This window comes from Gymnoscopelus braueri, assembly GCF_963280865.1.
Source record: "Gymnoscopelus braueri genome assembly, chromosome: 6".
Lineage (NCBI taxonomy): Eukaryota > Metazoa > Chordata > Actinopteri > Myctophiformes > Myctophidae > Gymnoscopelus > Gymnoscopelus braueri.
Window position 1 is genome coordinate 9,201,934 of NC_137607.1, and position 15,357 is coordinate 9,217,290.

The 15,357-nt window shown below is 40.5% G+C and overlaps 1 protein-coding gene across 1 annotated transcript in view; it reads left to right on the plus strand.

Annotated features, from left to right (window-relative positions):
• Positions 1 to 15,357, plus strand: part of rabgap1l (RAB GTPase activating protein 1-like) — a 188,120-nt gene that overhangs the window by 25,311 nt on the left and 147,452 nt on the right. Inside the window, exons 4-10 of the mRNA XM_080430953.1 lie at positions 1,332 to 1,533; positions 7,270 to 7,474; positions 8,178 to 8,352; positions 10,062 to 10,225; positions 11,591 to 11,701; positions 14,324 to 14,390; positions 14,825 to 14,927. Of these exons, the coding sequence (XP_080287079.1) occupies positions 1,332 to 1,533; positions 7,270 to 7,474; positions 8,178 to 8,352; positions 10,062 to 10,225; positions 11,591 to 11,701; positions 14,324 to 14,390; positions 14,825 to 14,927 (1,027 nt within the window). The remainder of the gene's footprint in view (positions 1 to 1,331; positions 1,534 to 7,269; positions 7,475 to 8,177; positions 8,353 to 10,061; positions 10,226 to 11,590; positions 11,702 to 14,323; positions 14,391 to 14,824; positions 14,928 to 15,357) is intronic.

The following is a 15,357-nucleotide window of genomic DNA, read 5'->3' on the forward strand; positions in this document are numbered from 1 at the left end:
TATGAAAAAAAAAAACGTATGTTTCTATATCAGTGGTGCTCAAACTTTTTCATGTCAGGGACCCCCCAAAATGATATGTATTTGGCCGCCAACCCCCATCTCAAAATATTTTGTTCCAGGGACCCCCCAGAAGCAAAGATTTGAGTTAAAAATGTTCGCTTTAAAAGAATATGAATTAATTAATTTGCACACATTTTCTCGATTTTTCAAAAATAGCAGATCTACAAGCTCATGCCGCGCTATGAGCTTGTATATCTGCTATTTTTGAATAGCCAAAGTGTAAAATAATGCTGGCAGAGCTGTGTAACATTTATTTGCCTCTTCTCTTGGCCAGTGCACACTCGTAAAAGAGACTATGGTCTCAATGTGATTTTACTGGTTAAATAAAGGTTAAATAAAATAAAAAATGTAATGGTAAATGGTGCATTTCTATAGCGCCTTTTATCCAAAGCGCTTTACATAGATTGTGCCATTTACATTCACCCATTCACACACACATTCATATACACCGATGGCGGAGGAAACCATGCAAGGCACCGACCTGTTCATCGGCACCACTGATCTAGAAACATATGTTTTTTCAGAATACTGTTGAGATTTAGAAGACATTTGTAGAATCGGCTTCAGGTCTTAATGGGTTAAAGCAGTGTTGTTCTCAAACTGTTTCATGTGAAGGACCCCCAAATTGATATGTATTTGGCCGCGGACCCCCCCCATCTGAAACTGTTTAGAGCCAGGGACCCCCAGAAGAGAACATTTGTGTTGCCCTAATCTAATGTATGAAAAATCTAATGTATGAAAAATGTTCAAATACTTTCAAGATCATTAAAAATATATATATATTATAAAGAAATAGCAGATGTACCGTACATGTATATCTGCTATTTTTTTGAACGGACACATTTAGCTGGGGACCACCTTTAGTTTTCCAGTTCAGGTTAAAAAGACTTGGCTAGTGAACAATGCAGCTACAGCTAATCATATGAATAATAGTTGTTCAGTGGTGTAAAGAGAGACTGGTGGTTAACAGAATACCAAAATACTCCACCAGTCCTCTGGTGAGCCACTCTGCAATGCATTATATAGAGAGACAGAACATTTTTGGTCATTAGTAAATGCATCAATGCTCAATAAATACTCTCTCTCTCCCCTTCCTTCCTAAATTTTCAAAGGGGCTTTATTGGCATGAGAAAAAAATATGTTTACATCGCCAAAGCAAAAGTGGAACAAAACTATCAAAACAAAACAATGTATTTACAATTAAATGGGAATAAAGAAATGTGTAATCATAGCTCTCTCTCTCTCTCTCTCTCTCTTTATTTCTCTCTCAGATGTCAGTGAACGGCAGCGAGCAGCTCCAGAAGGCCATGGAGGAGGTGTTGGATGACGAGGAGCAGGAGGAGAAGAGCAGCGTGGAGAAGATGGAGAAGACGGAGAGACAGACGGACAGACAGCCAGAGAGACAGGCGGACACGGAGGTCCCCAAAGAGCCCAGAGCCCAGGCAGACATCCTGGACGCCGTTCCTACACCAGGTACCTTTGTTCTGCATTCAAACTTAAAATACTTTATTAGTCACATACTCATACATACAAGCATATACATTTAAATACTCGTGTGTGTGTGTGTGTGTGTGTGTGTGTGTGTGTGTGTGTGTGTGTGTGTGTGTGTGTGTGTGTGTGTGTGTGTGTGTGTGTGTGTGTGTGTGTGTGTGTGTGTGTGTGTGTGTGTGTGTGTGTGACCACAGCTCAGGACACTCCCAGTCCTCCAGACTGGTGGCGTCATGCTCTGCTCTGGTTAAACACAACCATAATGACTGCTTAGAGTGGCTTCTTGCTAAACGTTTTGTGTGTTAGTTTTCTTTCCCCCCCCCCGTACAGTACAGCATCTCCGTATCGGTTAAATCGAAAGAGGAAAACCATACCTTGGGGATTTCTACATAACGCTGGTATTATATATACCTGATGCCTCCCAAGCCTATGGCTGTTATATTAAATAACACATTATTCTGTTGGTTAACACTCCTCTGTTGAATGGCACAGCCACTCAACTATGATGTTAACACATTGATTGCCAAGAACGAGTTAAAGGGTCTACACCATGAAAATCACTTTTTTCTTGTTTTTTTGTATTTTTTGGGGTCCCCAGTGTCTCTTGTACCCAAAAAAATGTTTTTTTTTTAAATTCAGTCATTCCTTCTCATTTCATGGATTTCCAGAATGGGCGTGTCTGAACAGGCGATCTCAGAATGGAAATGTTTCTGATGTCACAAACATTAATGATGGCAAACCCAATGTTAAATGAAAAGTGCCCGAATCGCTCCGAAACCTTTTCTACCCCCCCTAAGTGGGGGTCTACGAACAAATACTTCGGGCTCGGATTTTTGCTCCGCCCCCCGGAAGTGGGTGAAACAGGCACCTCAAACACTTGGTGGAATTGTTCAAAAATGTTCAAAGTGGTTTTTTTTCGATTTTGTATTTTTCTTAGATGCTTCTTTTTATGCAGAATTTTTCCTTTTTTTTTTTTTTTTTAAATAATTTTTTTTAATATATTTTTTTATTAACAGACAGAATTGCTCAGTAGCCCCCCCCTGCCCAAGAGGACGTTTTGGTATTGCAGCTGAAAGTGCTGTATAAGCCAGAGACAATTGACTTGGGATGAGTATATCTGAGTGATGATTTAGGCTCAAACCTTTTGAAAAAGGTTTGAGGGACATACACCATATGATATTAAATATCAAATATTTTTTTTAAATTCATGGTGTAGATCCTTTAACTCGTTTTTACTCGTTTTTAAAATCCATCACTTGATTGCCAAGATCGAGTTTTTTTTGTGTGATTTTTTTTAATTTAATTTGACCCAAAGACCAAGGAGATATGATTTGTTGAAGATCTAGACTCCTATCCACTTCCTTGTTAACTTAAAACTTAAACATTTTGTATCTCAGCTCCTGAGTACTTTTTTTTTTTTTCAATGAAAAATCTGAAATAAAAAAATCTGAAATAACTCTGGCAATCAATGTGTTAAGCCTGAAGCCGATTCTACAAATGTCTTCTAAATCCCAACAGTTTTCTGAAAAAACCCCCATCTCAAAATATGTTGTTCCAGGGACCCCCAGAAGCAAAGATTTGAGTTAAAAATGTTCGCTTAAAAATATATATATATTCAAAGATTTGCACACATTTTCTCGATTTCTCAAAAATATGCTATAATGCTTTTTAGCTCAAATCAAAAATTGACACAGATGTGTCCCAGGTCTTAATGGGTTAAGCCAGCTCTAGATGGTTGTAAAACTGAGTGAGTGAGTTAGTGAATGACAGAAAATGCACAAATCCTATGGTTTTCTAAGAAGAGTTTTCTCTCTTAGTTGCAATGTAACACTGTGTGTGTGTGTGTGTGTGTGTGTGTGTGTGTGTGTGTGTGTGTGTCGTGTTAGAAACTCTCTCCAGAGACTGCTGTTGCTATCAGTAAAAAATACACACCTATAACTCTCTTACATCCTTACCTTTTATTGTAAACTATGATTTCTTATATCCTATTCGTCTGTAGTGTAGGGTTATATGGGGGAGGGGGCATTGAGGGTTGGCCATTTCGAAATATTCCCAGAAAATCTCCCTTTTCCCCCCCCAGTCAACTAGTGACCGGTATCTTCCAGCTGGAGACCTGTGTTCTACGTCCTTCCTGTGTCTGTCCTCAGCTTCCGGTTCCTCTAACTGTCCTGTCTAATTAAAAAACATCTTTAACTAGAAAAAGTGCTCCTCGGAGGCACAGGTCTCCGCCAGGTCAGGTAAGATAGTGTGGGCCAGCAATGTTCTGAATTCGCCAATCGGGATATAGGACGGGAAAAATCAAACGGATCCGTCTTGATCGCATGACTATAGAGTGTGTATCATGTGTGAAATTTGGATAAAATATGAAGGAGTAATATCAAAAATGTGTTTTACATAAGTCGGCCTCCTGGTGGCACTACACAAGGCAAATGTGAAAAATGCAGGTCAAAGGGCGGGCAGGCGGGCAAGCGGAGTGCAAAACATAGTCTCGGTCATGCCTTTGGGCCTGGCGGAGACGATAAAGTTATAACCCATTAACACATTCCATGCCAGAGTTTAATCTCATAATGTACTCACCAGTGCCAGCGTTTTATTGTTGTTTTTTTGTTTTTTTCATGTCGCCACAGACCTCGCTAAATAAGTTAAAAGTGCGCGTTCATTTGGTTCTAAACACACAGCGGATCCGTGAGAAACGGCCAGCGAAAACAGTTTCCAAATGCGAGCCGCCATCTTGAAGATACAGACGATCAACGCTAAACAGTGATCAGCGAGGAGAAAAACAACAACCTAGAAAATCGAGTTTTAAACAGGATCCCAGACAGGAAGCGGATACGATCGAAAAAAACGGAACCCGAATAATTCTGTTTCCGACCGGAAACGGAAATGGATCAAAAAAATTCGGAAAGTGCACCTGGGGCACTTTCAATGGGAATCGGCGGTTCGCGTAGATCTACGCGACTGGCACGCTGCGGCTTTAAATAGGTTCGCGTAGATCTACGCGATTGGCATTCAATGTGTTAAGACCTGAGGCAGCGTCTAAAAAATTCAAAATTCTAACAATTATTCGGAAAAAAATATTAAAAAAAAAAAATCACGATTTTTCAAAAATAGCAGATCTACAAGCTCGTAGCGCGGCACTCGGTGCCGCGCTACGAGCTTGTATATCTGCTATTTTTGAATAGCCAAAGACATCTAAAGTGACACAGATGCGTTCCGGGTATCAATGGGATAAACATGGCTCAAAGGTAACAGGTGGGAGAAGTGTGTGGCAGTGATAAGTGTATCGTAGAGAAGTACGGTATATTGGTGATGAGGAGTTTCATGTAGTTTATAGCCCCTCATTGCTCTGCTTCCTGTTTGCGCGTGTTTAACGAGACACTTCCTTCCTCTGTCCCTCTCACACTCGTTCGCTTGCTCATTCTTAATGTGTATATAGGCTCTATTCACAGCAGCCATTATGGAACCAAATGAACCCTCACGGGTCCATTTGGTTCCATTTGTATGTACTCTCGGAGTTACACACCCGTAAGGGGCCATTCAAGGAAACCATGAGGGTCCCTGGACCACACTTTGAGACCCACTGGTGTAGCAGATTGTTTCCAGTGAGACAACATGCACAATATCAGCACCCTGACTCAATATGTCTGCTGTGCATAGAGCATCGTGCGTCGTCGTAGAAAGTATAAATTAAGCTTCACTCTTCTCTTTTCGCTTCCTTTTTTTTTTCTCTCTCTCTCTCTCTCTCTCTCTCTCTCTCTTTCCTCTCTCTTTCATTCTGTTCTAATGTTCTTGTTTTATACGTGTTTCTCTCATTCTCTTTCTCAGTCATTGTTCTCTCTTGTTGGTTCCATGTCTCTGCCTTGTCTTTGTTTTGCTCTTTTTGTCCCCCCTCCTCTGTCTGTCTGTCTATTTCTCTCTCTCTCTCTCTCTCTCTCTCTCTCTCTCTCTCTCTCTCTCTTAGATGTCTTAGTGAGAGCGGTGTCTTTACCACACCTTGTGTAGAAGTGATCTTCTATTCGTAGAGGCTCTGTAAATAGAACACTCAGTGTTGTCTGTATTTATAACTGTGACAGGTCTCGTTTGCATAGACGTGCACACGCGCCACGTGCACGCACTAGTCACATACTGTTTTCTAGGTATCTGTATACAACCAAGAATATTTGAGTCATGTGATCAGATGAACCCTCTCTTTGTCTCATTCAGTGTGTGTGTGTGTGTGTGTGTGTGTGTGTGTGTGTGTGTGTGTGTGTGTGTGTGTGAAACCTGGTATTTCCTGTCGTTCTCTGCCTTTCATTAAAGCACTGAAAGACTGCTGTGATAGAGAGAGAGACGATGGAGATAGAGACATGATAGAGCCAGAGAGAAGATGCATTTATTTACCAGGGACAATGCACATTAATCAATATTTCACATCAATGTGAATGAGTCAGAGTTAGCAAAGAGCACATTTTCCTCTGTAGTCCCAGAGCAGGTTGTTAAAAATTGCGATCTATTACTATCAATACAAAACATATACCCATCAGTACAAGTACAAAAGATAAAACAACTACAATTTACAAAAATGACAGCAATGACAAATTGAGCTGATAATTAGTTTGATTTGTCTTTTAAGCCATCTCTTAAGGTGATGGAGAGATGCATGATTGAGAGAGACAAGATGGAGAGTAAGAAAGAGATAGAGAAAGAATAGAGAGAGAGACTAGATGGAGAGAGAGAAAGGATAGAGCGAGACGAGACAGGATGGAGAGAGACGGGACAGACCATATTTTCTCCATCTAGCCCCTGCAGGGATTCAAACCAACGACCTTTGTAATGATAGATAACCAGCCTTCTCTAATTTTTGACTTACAGCTTTAATTTAAGCCACGCTTAACCTGTGACCTTTGCACTTTTGGGGTAGAGAGAGATCGATCGCAAAGATGGTGAATTCTTAGGAAGATCTGCCATCCCAATTGCAGCCGCGAGAGTGTGTTGCCGGGACAGAGAAAGGTCAATAATAAAAATAGATTTTCTCCTGATTTGTCTCTCTGAAAAAAATGCAATTTTAGTGTGAAAATCTTGGGAATATTGTGTGGCTTGTGACGTTCGGGTCCAATATTTAGTTCAGAGACCATGGAGCTAAAGAATGGTTCAGAAGCTGTGTTCACGTTCACTCTTCTACTGGAATTAACCCATTAAGACCTGAAGCCGATTCTACAAATGTCTTCTAAATCCCAACAGTTTTCTGAAAAACGTATGTTTCTATATCAGTGGTGCTCAAACTTTTTCATGTCAAGGACCCCCAAAATGATATGTATTTGGCCGCGGACCCCCATCTCAAAATATGTTGTTCCAGGGACCCCCAGAAGCAAAGATTTGAGTTAAAGATTTTCGCTTTAAAATAATATAAATGTATTAATTTGCACACATTTTCTAGATTAAAAAAAAAATAGCAGATCTACAAGCCCGTAGCGCGGCACTCAAAAAGTGACACGGATGCGTTCCAGGTCTTAAAGGGTTAATAGACTCCAAACTGCTTCCGCTCTCCTAAAAAGGCGTCCACCTACGTCACTCAGATACAGGAAGTAAACCGGAGATGGCATGCCTTGCTATTTTTGTCTTGGTCGATCCTCATTCAGGGATTTGAACCAACAACCATTCCAGTGGACAACATTAACGCATGTCTTCTTGTTGCCTGTCCATCTGTGTGTGTGTGTGTGTGTGTGTGCGTGCGCGTGTCAGCGAGTCCGTCAGTGTCTGGTGGTCCTCCAGCCCCAGAAGAGGACAGTGTCCAGTTCAGTAAGCTGTCCTACCTGGGCTGCACGTGGGTCAAAGCCCCCCGCAGCGAGCCGGAGGCTCAGAGAGCCATGGCCACCCTGAGAGAGGAGAGCGCCATCCCCATCCCCGTCACCCTGCACGTCCCCAACCACCCCGACGGCTGTGTCAGGTCAGTGGGCGACGTGTATACACGCCAATGTTTCTCAGTATGTCTGTAGGTTGGGGTTCTGTACATGTTATTTCTAGTGGGACACTTATGTGCAGACTTGTTTTTGGACATTTGTGAATCAATTCATAATCGTCCATGTCAGCATCGCGAATTAATCTATGAATCGATTTTAATTTCCACCCCTAGTTGTTAGGATCGTAGATAGAACCCTATTAAAACTAATCATTCTGTATTGTGTTTTTAGGCTCCTAGATAGAACCCTATTAGAACTAAACCTGCTGTATTGTGTTTTTAGGATCGTAGATGGAACCCTATTAGAACTAAACTTGCTGTATTGTGTTTTTAGGATCGTAGATAGAACCCTATTAAAACTAATCATTCTGTATTGTGTTTTTAGGATCGTAGATGGAACCCTATTAGAACTAAACTTGCTGTATTGTGTTTTTAGGATCGTAGATAGAACCCTTTTAAAACTAATCATTCTGTATTGTGTTTTTAGGATCGTAGATAGAACCCTATTAAAACTAATCATTCTGTATTGTGTTTTTAGGCTCGTAGATAGAACCCTATTATAACTAATCATTCTGTATTGTGTTTTTAGGCTCATAGATAGAACCCTATTATAACTAATCATTCTGTATTGTGTTTTTAGGCTCATAGATAGAACCCTATTAGAACTAAACCTGCTGTATTGTGTTTTTAGGATCGTGGACCAGGCCTCGGGGACAGAGCTTGCGTCGTTCCCCATCTACAAGGTTCTGTTCTGCGCTCGGGGCAAAGAGGCCTCTGTTGAGGCCGACTGCTTCTCCTTCACTGAGAGTTACAGGAGCTCTGAGGACTTCCAGATCCATGTGTTCTCCTGTCACATCAAAGAGGCTGTGAGTTACAATAACATGTGTTTACATAACCGTACGTTATAATGTGTAGAACAATATTACGCTAAAATGCGTAGAACAATATTACGTTAAAATGTGTATAACAATATTACGTTATAATGTGTTGAACACTATTACGTTATAATGTGTAGAAGTCAGTTTTTATACAGAGCAGTCTAACTGCTGGGGCCATACATTCAAAACTTGAAGAAAAAAAAAAGCGGATTTACAAGCTCACAAGGCATCGCAGTGGTAGTAAACTAGCAAACTGGCTTTTAAAAAACAAATTAAAACTGAACTGAATTTGAAAACAAAAGGTCAAAACAAAAAATATATAAAACTATGAAAAACTGCAAAACAATAGTAGCCTTTTTTTATTCTATTTATTCATTGGATATGCGTTTGGGTTTGTCCCTCCAGGTGAGTGCTATCCTGTACAGCAGGGGTCAGCAACCTTTTTGACATGAAGTGCCACGTTTTTTTCTTTCTTGATGTGTGTATATATATAAACTCATAGTTATTAGTTATGACACCACATCAAAATGTATTTCCAACAGATTGTCCATACATTATGCATAACAACCTTTATTTTTCTTCTTCTTCTGAAATATTTTCTTCCACAGGATTGATCATTAGATCAGTCAGAGTTCAGAGTTTAAATGAATGTAGAATTATGTGCAGGATGTAATTTGCATAGAGATGTGAGGCGACCTAATTTAACTACCATAATTGAGTGCCATTGACGTGTTTAACGTTTTTTTTTTTTGGGGGGGAAAAAAACGTTCAGAACCCAAGATATCATCATTTGAAGATTTGCTGCTCCATTCACTTCTTGTTTAACTTATTACTGAAAAAGGCTGTATCTCGGCTCCTGAGCATTTTTTTTTTACTATGTATTTTTCAATGTTATTATGTTATTTTCAAAAGGCAGACAATTAATGCCAACAAGGTCCAATGACCTCGTTGACATTTGTGAAACCACACAGTGCAACCCTCAGTGATTAGCACCCATCAGGGGATCGATTATACTGGAGATAAATATTCTGTGACTACTTGAAAAAGGTATAAGAAAATTGAAAAATTGCTCGCACAGTTCGCAATAATCTTTTTATTTCATTGGCACTGAATGAGTTAACTGACTACCGGTACATTTTTTACAATATTTTATTTTAGAATAAAAATCCTCTCTCTCACACTTATATGTCAGTGTGCCAGTGATCACCCACCCCTGCTGTACAGTTTCTCCACTGTGCCGTGTTGTTTTAACCCATTAAAACCGGGAAAGCATCTGTGTCACTATCATTTTAACCACTTTAACCATATTTTGTACTTATAGCTATTACAAAATAGCAGATATACAAGCTCATAGCGCTTTGTGCAGCGCCATGAGCTTTTAGATCCGCTATTTTTGAAAAATCCTGAACATTTGTGCGAATCTTTGAATATATATATATTTTTGAGCGAACATTTAGAACTCAAATCTTTGCTTCTGGGGGGTCCCTGGAACAACATATTTTCAGATGGGGTCCGCAACCAAATACCTAACATTTTGGGCGTGAAAAAGAACCACTGATATAGCAACATACGTTTTTCAGAAAACTGAATTTAGAAGACATTTTGTAGATCGGCCTCGGGTCTTAATGGGTTTGTGTGTGTGTGTGTGTGTCTGTGTGTGTGTGTGTTTTTCTGTGTGTGTGTGTGTGTTTCCCCAGGTGAGTCGCATCCTGTACAGTTTCTCCACGGCGTTCAAGCGCTCGTCTCGTCCGTCAGCTCCAGACATCAGGGACTCCTCAGTGTGTGTGTCTCCTGACAGCGACCAGTTCACCTTCACCGCCTCCCTGGAGGTCAAAGAGGACGACGGCAAAGGGAACTACAGGTTGGACAGCAGCACTAAACGAGAAATATCATAATACTATTTTGATGAAATAATCAATTTGCAAGATTAGGAGAAGAAGATAAAAAGATCTACAGCACACTGTGAGCTTGTAGAGTTTTTGCACGACACAGTTGTACAACAAAGAATGTGATATTGCTTAACGCATCTGTGTCACTTTAGATTTCTTTGGCTATTCAAAAATAGCAGATATACAAGCTCATAGCGCGGCACCGAGTGCCGCGCTATGAACTTGTAGATCTGCTATTTTTGAAAAAAAAATGAAAAAAAAAATGTTTTAGATTTTTTTTCAAAAACTGTTTTGAACTTGTAGATCTGCTATTTTTGAAAAAAAAAATGAAAAAAAAAATGTTTTAGATTTTTTTTTCAAAAACTGTTTTTTTTACATACAGTACAAAAATCTGATTTTTTTAAAGAATCGTCTCAGGTCTTAATGGGTTAATCCTCTCCTCTCAGTGTTCATTTTGACAGCAAAGTTGGATGTAGTTTTAGTCATAGTCTTTTGAATAAAATTCTATTTAGTTTTAGTCACATTTTAGTCATCTGAAATGTTTTAGTTTTAGTCTAACCCTAAAGTTTATGTTGGCAGGCGTTGATGGCGTCATAATGCCTAATTAACACATTGAGTGCCATAAACGGTCCGGACCGTTTTTGGCCCATTTTTAGAAAAATATATTTTTCCCACGTGGGGGCGCTCTAACGAAACTTTGGGATCATCCAAAGAGTCTCTGAGAAGGAGAGGCCGGATGTGGATCCATGTAAAAAATGCTTCCGGTCGGCCGCTCCAATGTTAACTCCTTGACTAAAAGCCTAATATCTCCATTTCTTTTTAACGTGGTGGAAGTGAGCCGTTTTCGATCGGCGATCACTCTGCGATGGAGGATCGCGTTAGAAATATTATTGTTCCAGGCGTTAGTCGGGGGACCCACCGCCGTCTCGCACGCACGCTTTGTTTACACGCACTTCCGCGTCGGGGCTTCTACAGCACGAAACATATCAACGTAAGTGGATGGAAGATATGTTGGCACTGAACGTACCCTATTTTAATAAACCTCTGGCACACAATGTGTTAATACTTGGCTGTGTGCCAAAAATCTAACTTGTAGATTAGCTATTTTCGGAAGCATAAAATGACTTCTGTCCTCTAGTCCCTCCCTAACATTTTAGTCTAGTCTTTTTTTTTTTTGGACGAAATTGTGTGCATATATTTAGTTGTAGGTTTAGTCATCATAGCTTAGATATTTTTTCGTTTTATTTTCGTCTGGGAAAAGGTAGTCGCCGAACAATTTTCCTTATAGTTTTAGTGGACAAAATGAACACTCACTGTCTCCTCTCTCCTCTCCTCAGTCCTGTTCCTAAGGACAGAGATAAGTTCTTCTTCAAGCTGCGTCAGGGGGTCCAGAAGAAGGTGCTGGTGTCCGTTCAGCAGATATGTAACAAGGAGCTGGCCATTGAGAGGTGAGACTCCCATGCTTACATGGGAACGCATCCGTGTCATTTTAAGATTTCTTTGGCTATTCAAAAATAGCAGATCTACAAGCTCATAGCGCGGCACCGAGTGCCGCGCTATGAGCTTGTAGATCTGCTATTTGTTTATTTTTAAATTAAAGATGCTTTTGGGGGCTTTCATGCCTTTTTATAGACAGGACAGTAGACTGACAGGAAATGGGGAAAGACATTGGGAGTGACACGCGGCTAAGGCCGTCGGGAACGGGATTCGAACTCGCGACACGCTCTCAGGCTGGCATTGCAGCCTAAGGGTGCCTGGACCGCCACGATGCGGCCCCAGGCCTAGATCTGCTATTTTTTAACTCAAATCTTTGAGTTAGAGAAGAACAGAGAATCTTTACAGTTCAAACACAACTCCGCACGGAACTGGATCATCTGGGCCAACTGGTGTATTGAAATCACACAAACACACCTAACTCTGTCACTGCCGAGTCACCCTCAACACACACACGCGCACGTACGCATAAGCTCTCTAATAGCAGGGAAGCAGCTAAGCAGACCTAGCTGTTAATGTGTGTTTATAGTTAGACGGACAGACAGACAGATGTGGGAGAGGAGAGGAGGAGACAAACTGTATCCATAGTAATCACCAGGGTGACCACTAGATGGCGCCTCCTTCCTGAGCACATACTGTGTACAGTGGTACCATCCACAATGTTGATCTGATCCATTATGTAGGGTGACCATATTCTGAATTCCCAAAAAGAGGACACATAACGAATGCACGCGCGCTGCGCGCGCATTCGTTAGTTTTTTTGGATTCGCATTCGCGCGATTTTTTGGGGCGGTTTTGGCCGTTTTTTGGGGCGGTTCTGGGCGGTTTTGGCCGTTTTTTGGGGCAAAAATGGGTGGATTTTGGGTGGATTTTGTAACTGTTTTTTTAAAACTTTATTTCGGTTTTAAGGTTAGGGTTAGGGTTATGTTATTTAATTATTTTGGGGGAGCCATTCTTCAAAATAACCTCTCTCATGTCTATAATGTAAAAATGTAAAAAATGCCTCAACCTGTTAATTAAACAAAAGAAAAAAGAGAAGTAGCCTGTTATTTAATGTTTCGGTACCCCATTCTTCAAAATAACCTCTCTCATGTCTATAATGTAAAAATGTAAAAAATGCCTCAAAACCTGTTAATTAAACAAAAGAAAATAGAGAAGTAGCCTGTTATTTAATGTTTCGGTACCCCATTCTTCAAAATAACATCTCTCTCATGTCTATAATCATGTAAAAATGTAAAAAATGCCTCAAAACCTGTTAATTAAACAAAAAGAAAAAAGAGAAGTAGCCTGCTTATTTGCCACGGAGACATATGTTCCTGCTTTGCAAACAGTACACTCTGCTTCGCATTTGTCACGACCCAGACGAAAACACGGGTACTTTTTGCGCATTTCATCCGTGAAGTTACATTTGCGTTTCGGCATTTTCTCCGCCTCTGTCTGTCTGTGTAACTTTTTCGGGGAGCAATGATAGGCAGCGCTGAGCGCGACACTGTTCCGTGTGTGTCTGTGTGAGTGAGTGAGTGAGTGTGTGTGTGTGTGAGTGTGTGTGTTTGGTCACGTCTGCTGACCGGCTGCTGGAGGCACACGTGAGTCACGTGTGCCTCCAGCAGCCTGTCAACAGCCGTGTTGCGGAACCAGGGTTACGGAAGGACCATATTTAGCGCTTTCAGTGTAAAAAAATAATAATCCCAAAACACCGGACATTTGAAGGATTTTATAAACTCCCCCCGGACAGGCCGGACAGCACCTCAAAAGAGGACATGTCCGGGTAAAAGAGGACGTATGGTCACCCTACATTATGGTCCAATGCTATAATGGAAAATGTGCCATAAAATAAAACCACATCACTAGTGCTACTTATTAGTTTTAATTAACATAATGATACTGGACCACACTGTCATTTGATTTTTATTGTGTAAATGGTGTGCACTGTGCTCCATTCAAAGCAAACCCTCATCAGAAATCCCATTATTTTCAGAAAATAGGAACATAATTTTCAGAATTTGTTTGAATAAATGTTTGAAGTTCTTCAGAAAACTCAGGATTTAGAAGGTGTTTTTAGAATCAGCCTCAGGTCTAATTGGGTTAATACATTATAACTTATACAATTGGGCTGCGTTTATCCAAAGCGCTTTACATTGATTGTGCCATTCACCCATTCACACACACATTCATACACCGATGGCGGAGGAAACCATGCAAGGCACCAACCTGCTCATCGGGAGCAATTAGGGGTTCAGTGTCTTGCACAAGGACACTTCGACAGTAACGCTTGGGGAGCGCCCCAGCCCGGGATCGAACTGGGAACCTTGCGGTTTCCAGTTCGCTCTACCCGGCCACTCTACCCCTGAACCACTGCCGCCCCGGGTAGAACAGTAAAGCTACATAGTGCTGCTTTAAATAAGAATATTACAAAAGTCGTTGCCTAGCTGCAGCTGTGCGTTTATAGGCTACTTCCTGCTTTTGGTTCTTGTTCTTGTTAGAGCTGTTTTATATTTTGTGTGTGTGTGTGTGTGTGTGTGTGTGTGTGTGTGTTCATTCATTCATTTTTTGGTGTGTGCGTGCGTGCGTTGCAGGTGTTTTGGCATGCTGCTGAGTCCGGGGCAGAAAGTACGCAACAGTGACATGCATCTTTTAGACATGGTGAGCACTCTCTTTAAACACTGTTTCATTGTTCAAATACAGTTTATTTGTCTTGTCATTGGTTGAATAAATGTTATTATTAAAAATGTGTGTTTGTGTATTTTTCTTTAGTTAATAAATGTTCCCACCTTTTTTATTGGCTTAGCAGCAACTTATCTTTTTAATTAGTTTAATTGGCATGTAACTTGTCCTTTTCATTACAATTTGTCAAGCCCCCCCCCCCCCTGTCTTCATTGGTCAATTATAAGCCTGCACCTTCCTTTCATTGGTCAGATAGTCGAGTCCTGACCCCTCTACATTATCCGCGTTGTGATTGGTCACACAGTAGTTTTGACACACTTTGAAGCTAATATACATTATGTGAGTGTAATTAATGTGTCATTAAAATGTGACCTTTGAATGTACAATAAATAAATAAATGAACTACTGTCCAGGAGTCCATGGGGAAGAGTTCTGATGGGAAGGCATACCTCATCACTGGAACATGGAACCCCAACATGGCTGCTTTCCAGGCTCTCAATGAAGACACCCCCAAAGGTGAGACCACGATGCACAGTGTTAACCTCATCAACCTTGGTGTCCCTATTTTGGACGCTTTTTCTCAAAATGTTGCGTGTATAATATCAATGTACTCTGATAGATAAACATGTGTATAAATTAATATAAAATTAATGTACTCTATAGATAAACAGATGTATATAATATAATATTCATGTATTCTACAGATAAACAGGTGTATTAATATAACATACAGTACATGTATTCTACAGATAAACAGGTGTATATAATATAATATAATCATGTATAGAAGCAAAGGAACCCAAAGTTCTGCTTGTGTTGAGGCAGACTGTTGGGGAAAAATACTGAGGCACTCTGTGTTCAGGTGTATATAGATTTATTGAGCAAGGCAATATTTATGTATTCTACAGATAAACTGGTGTACGGTATGTATTGTACAGATAAACAG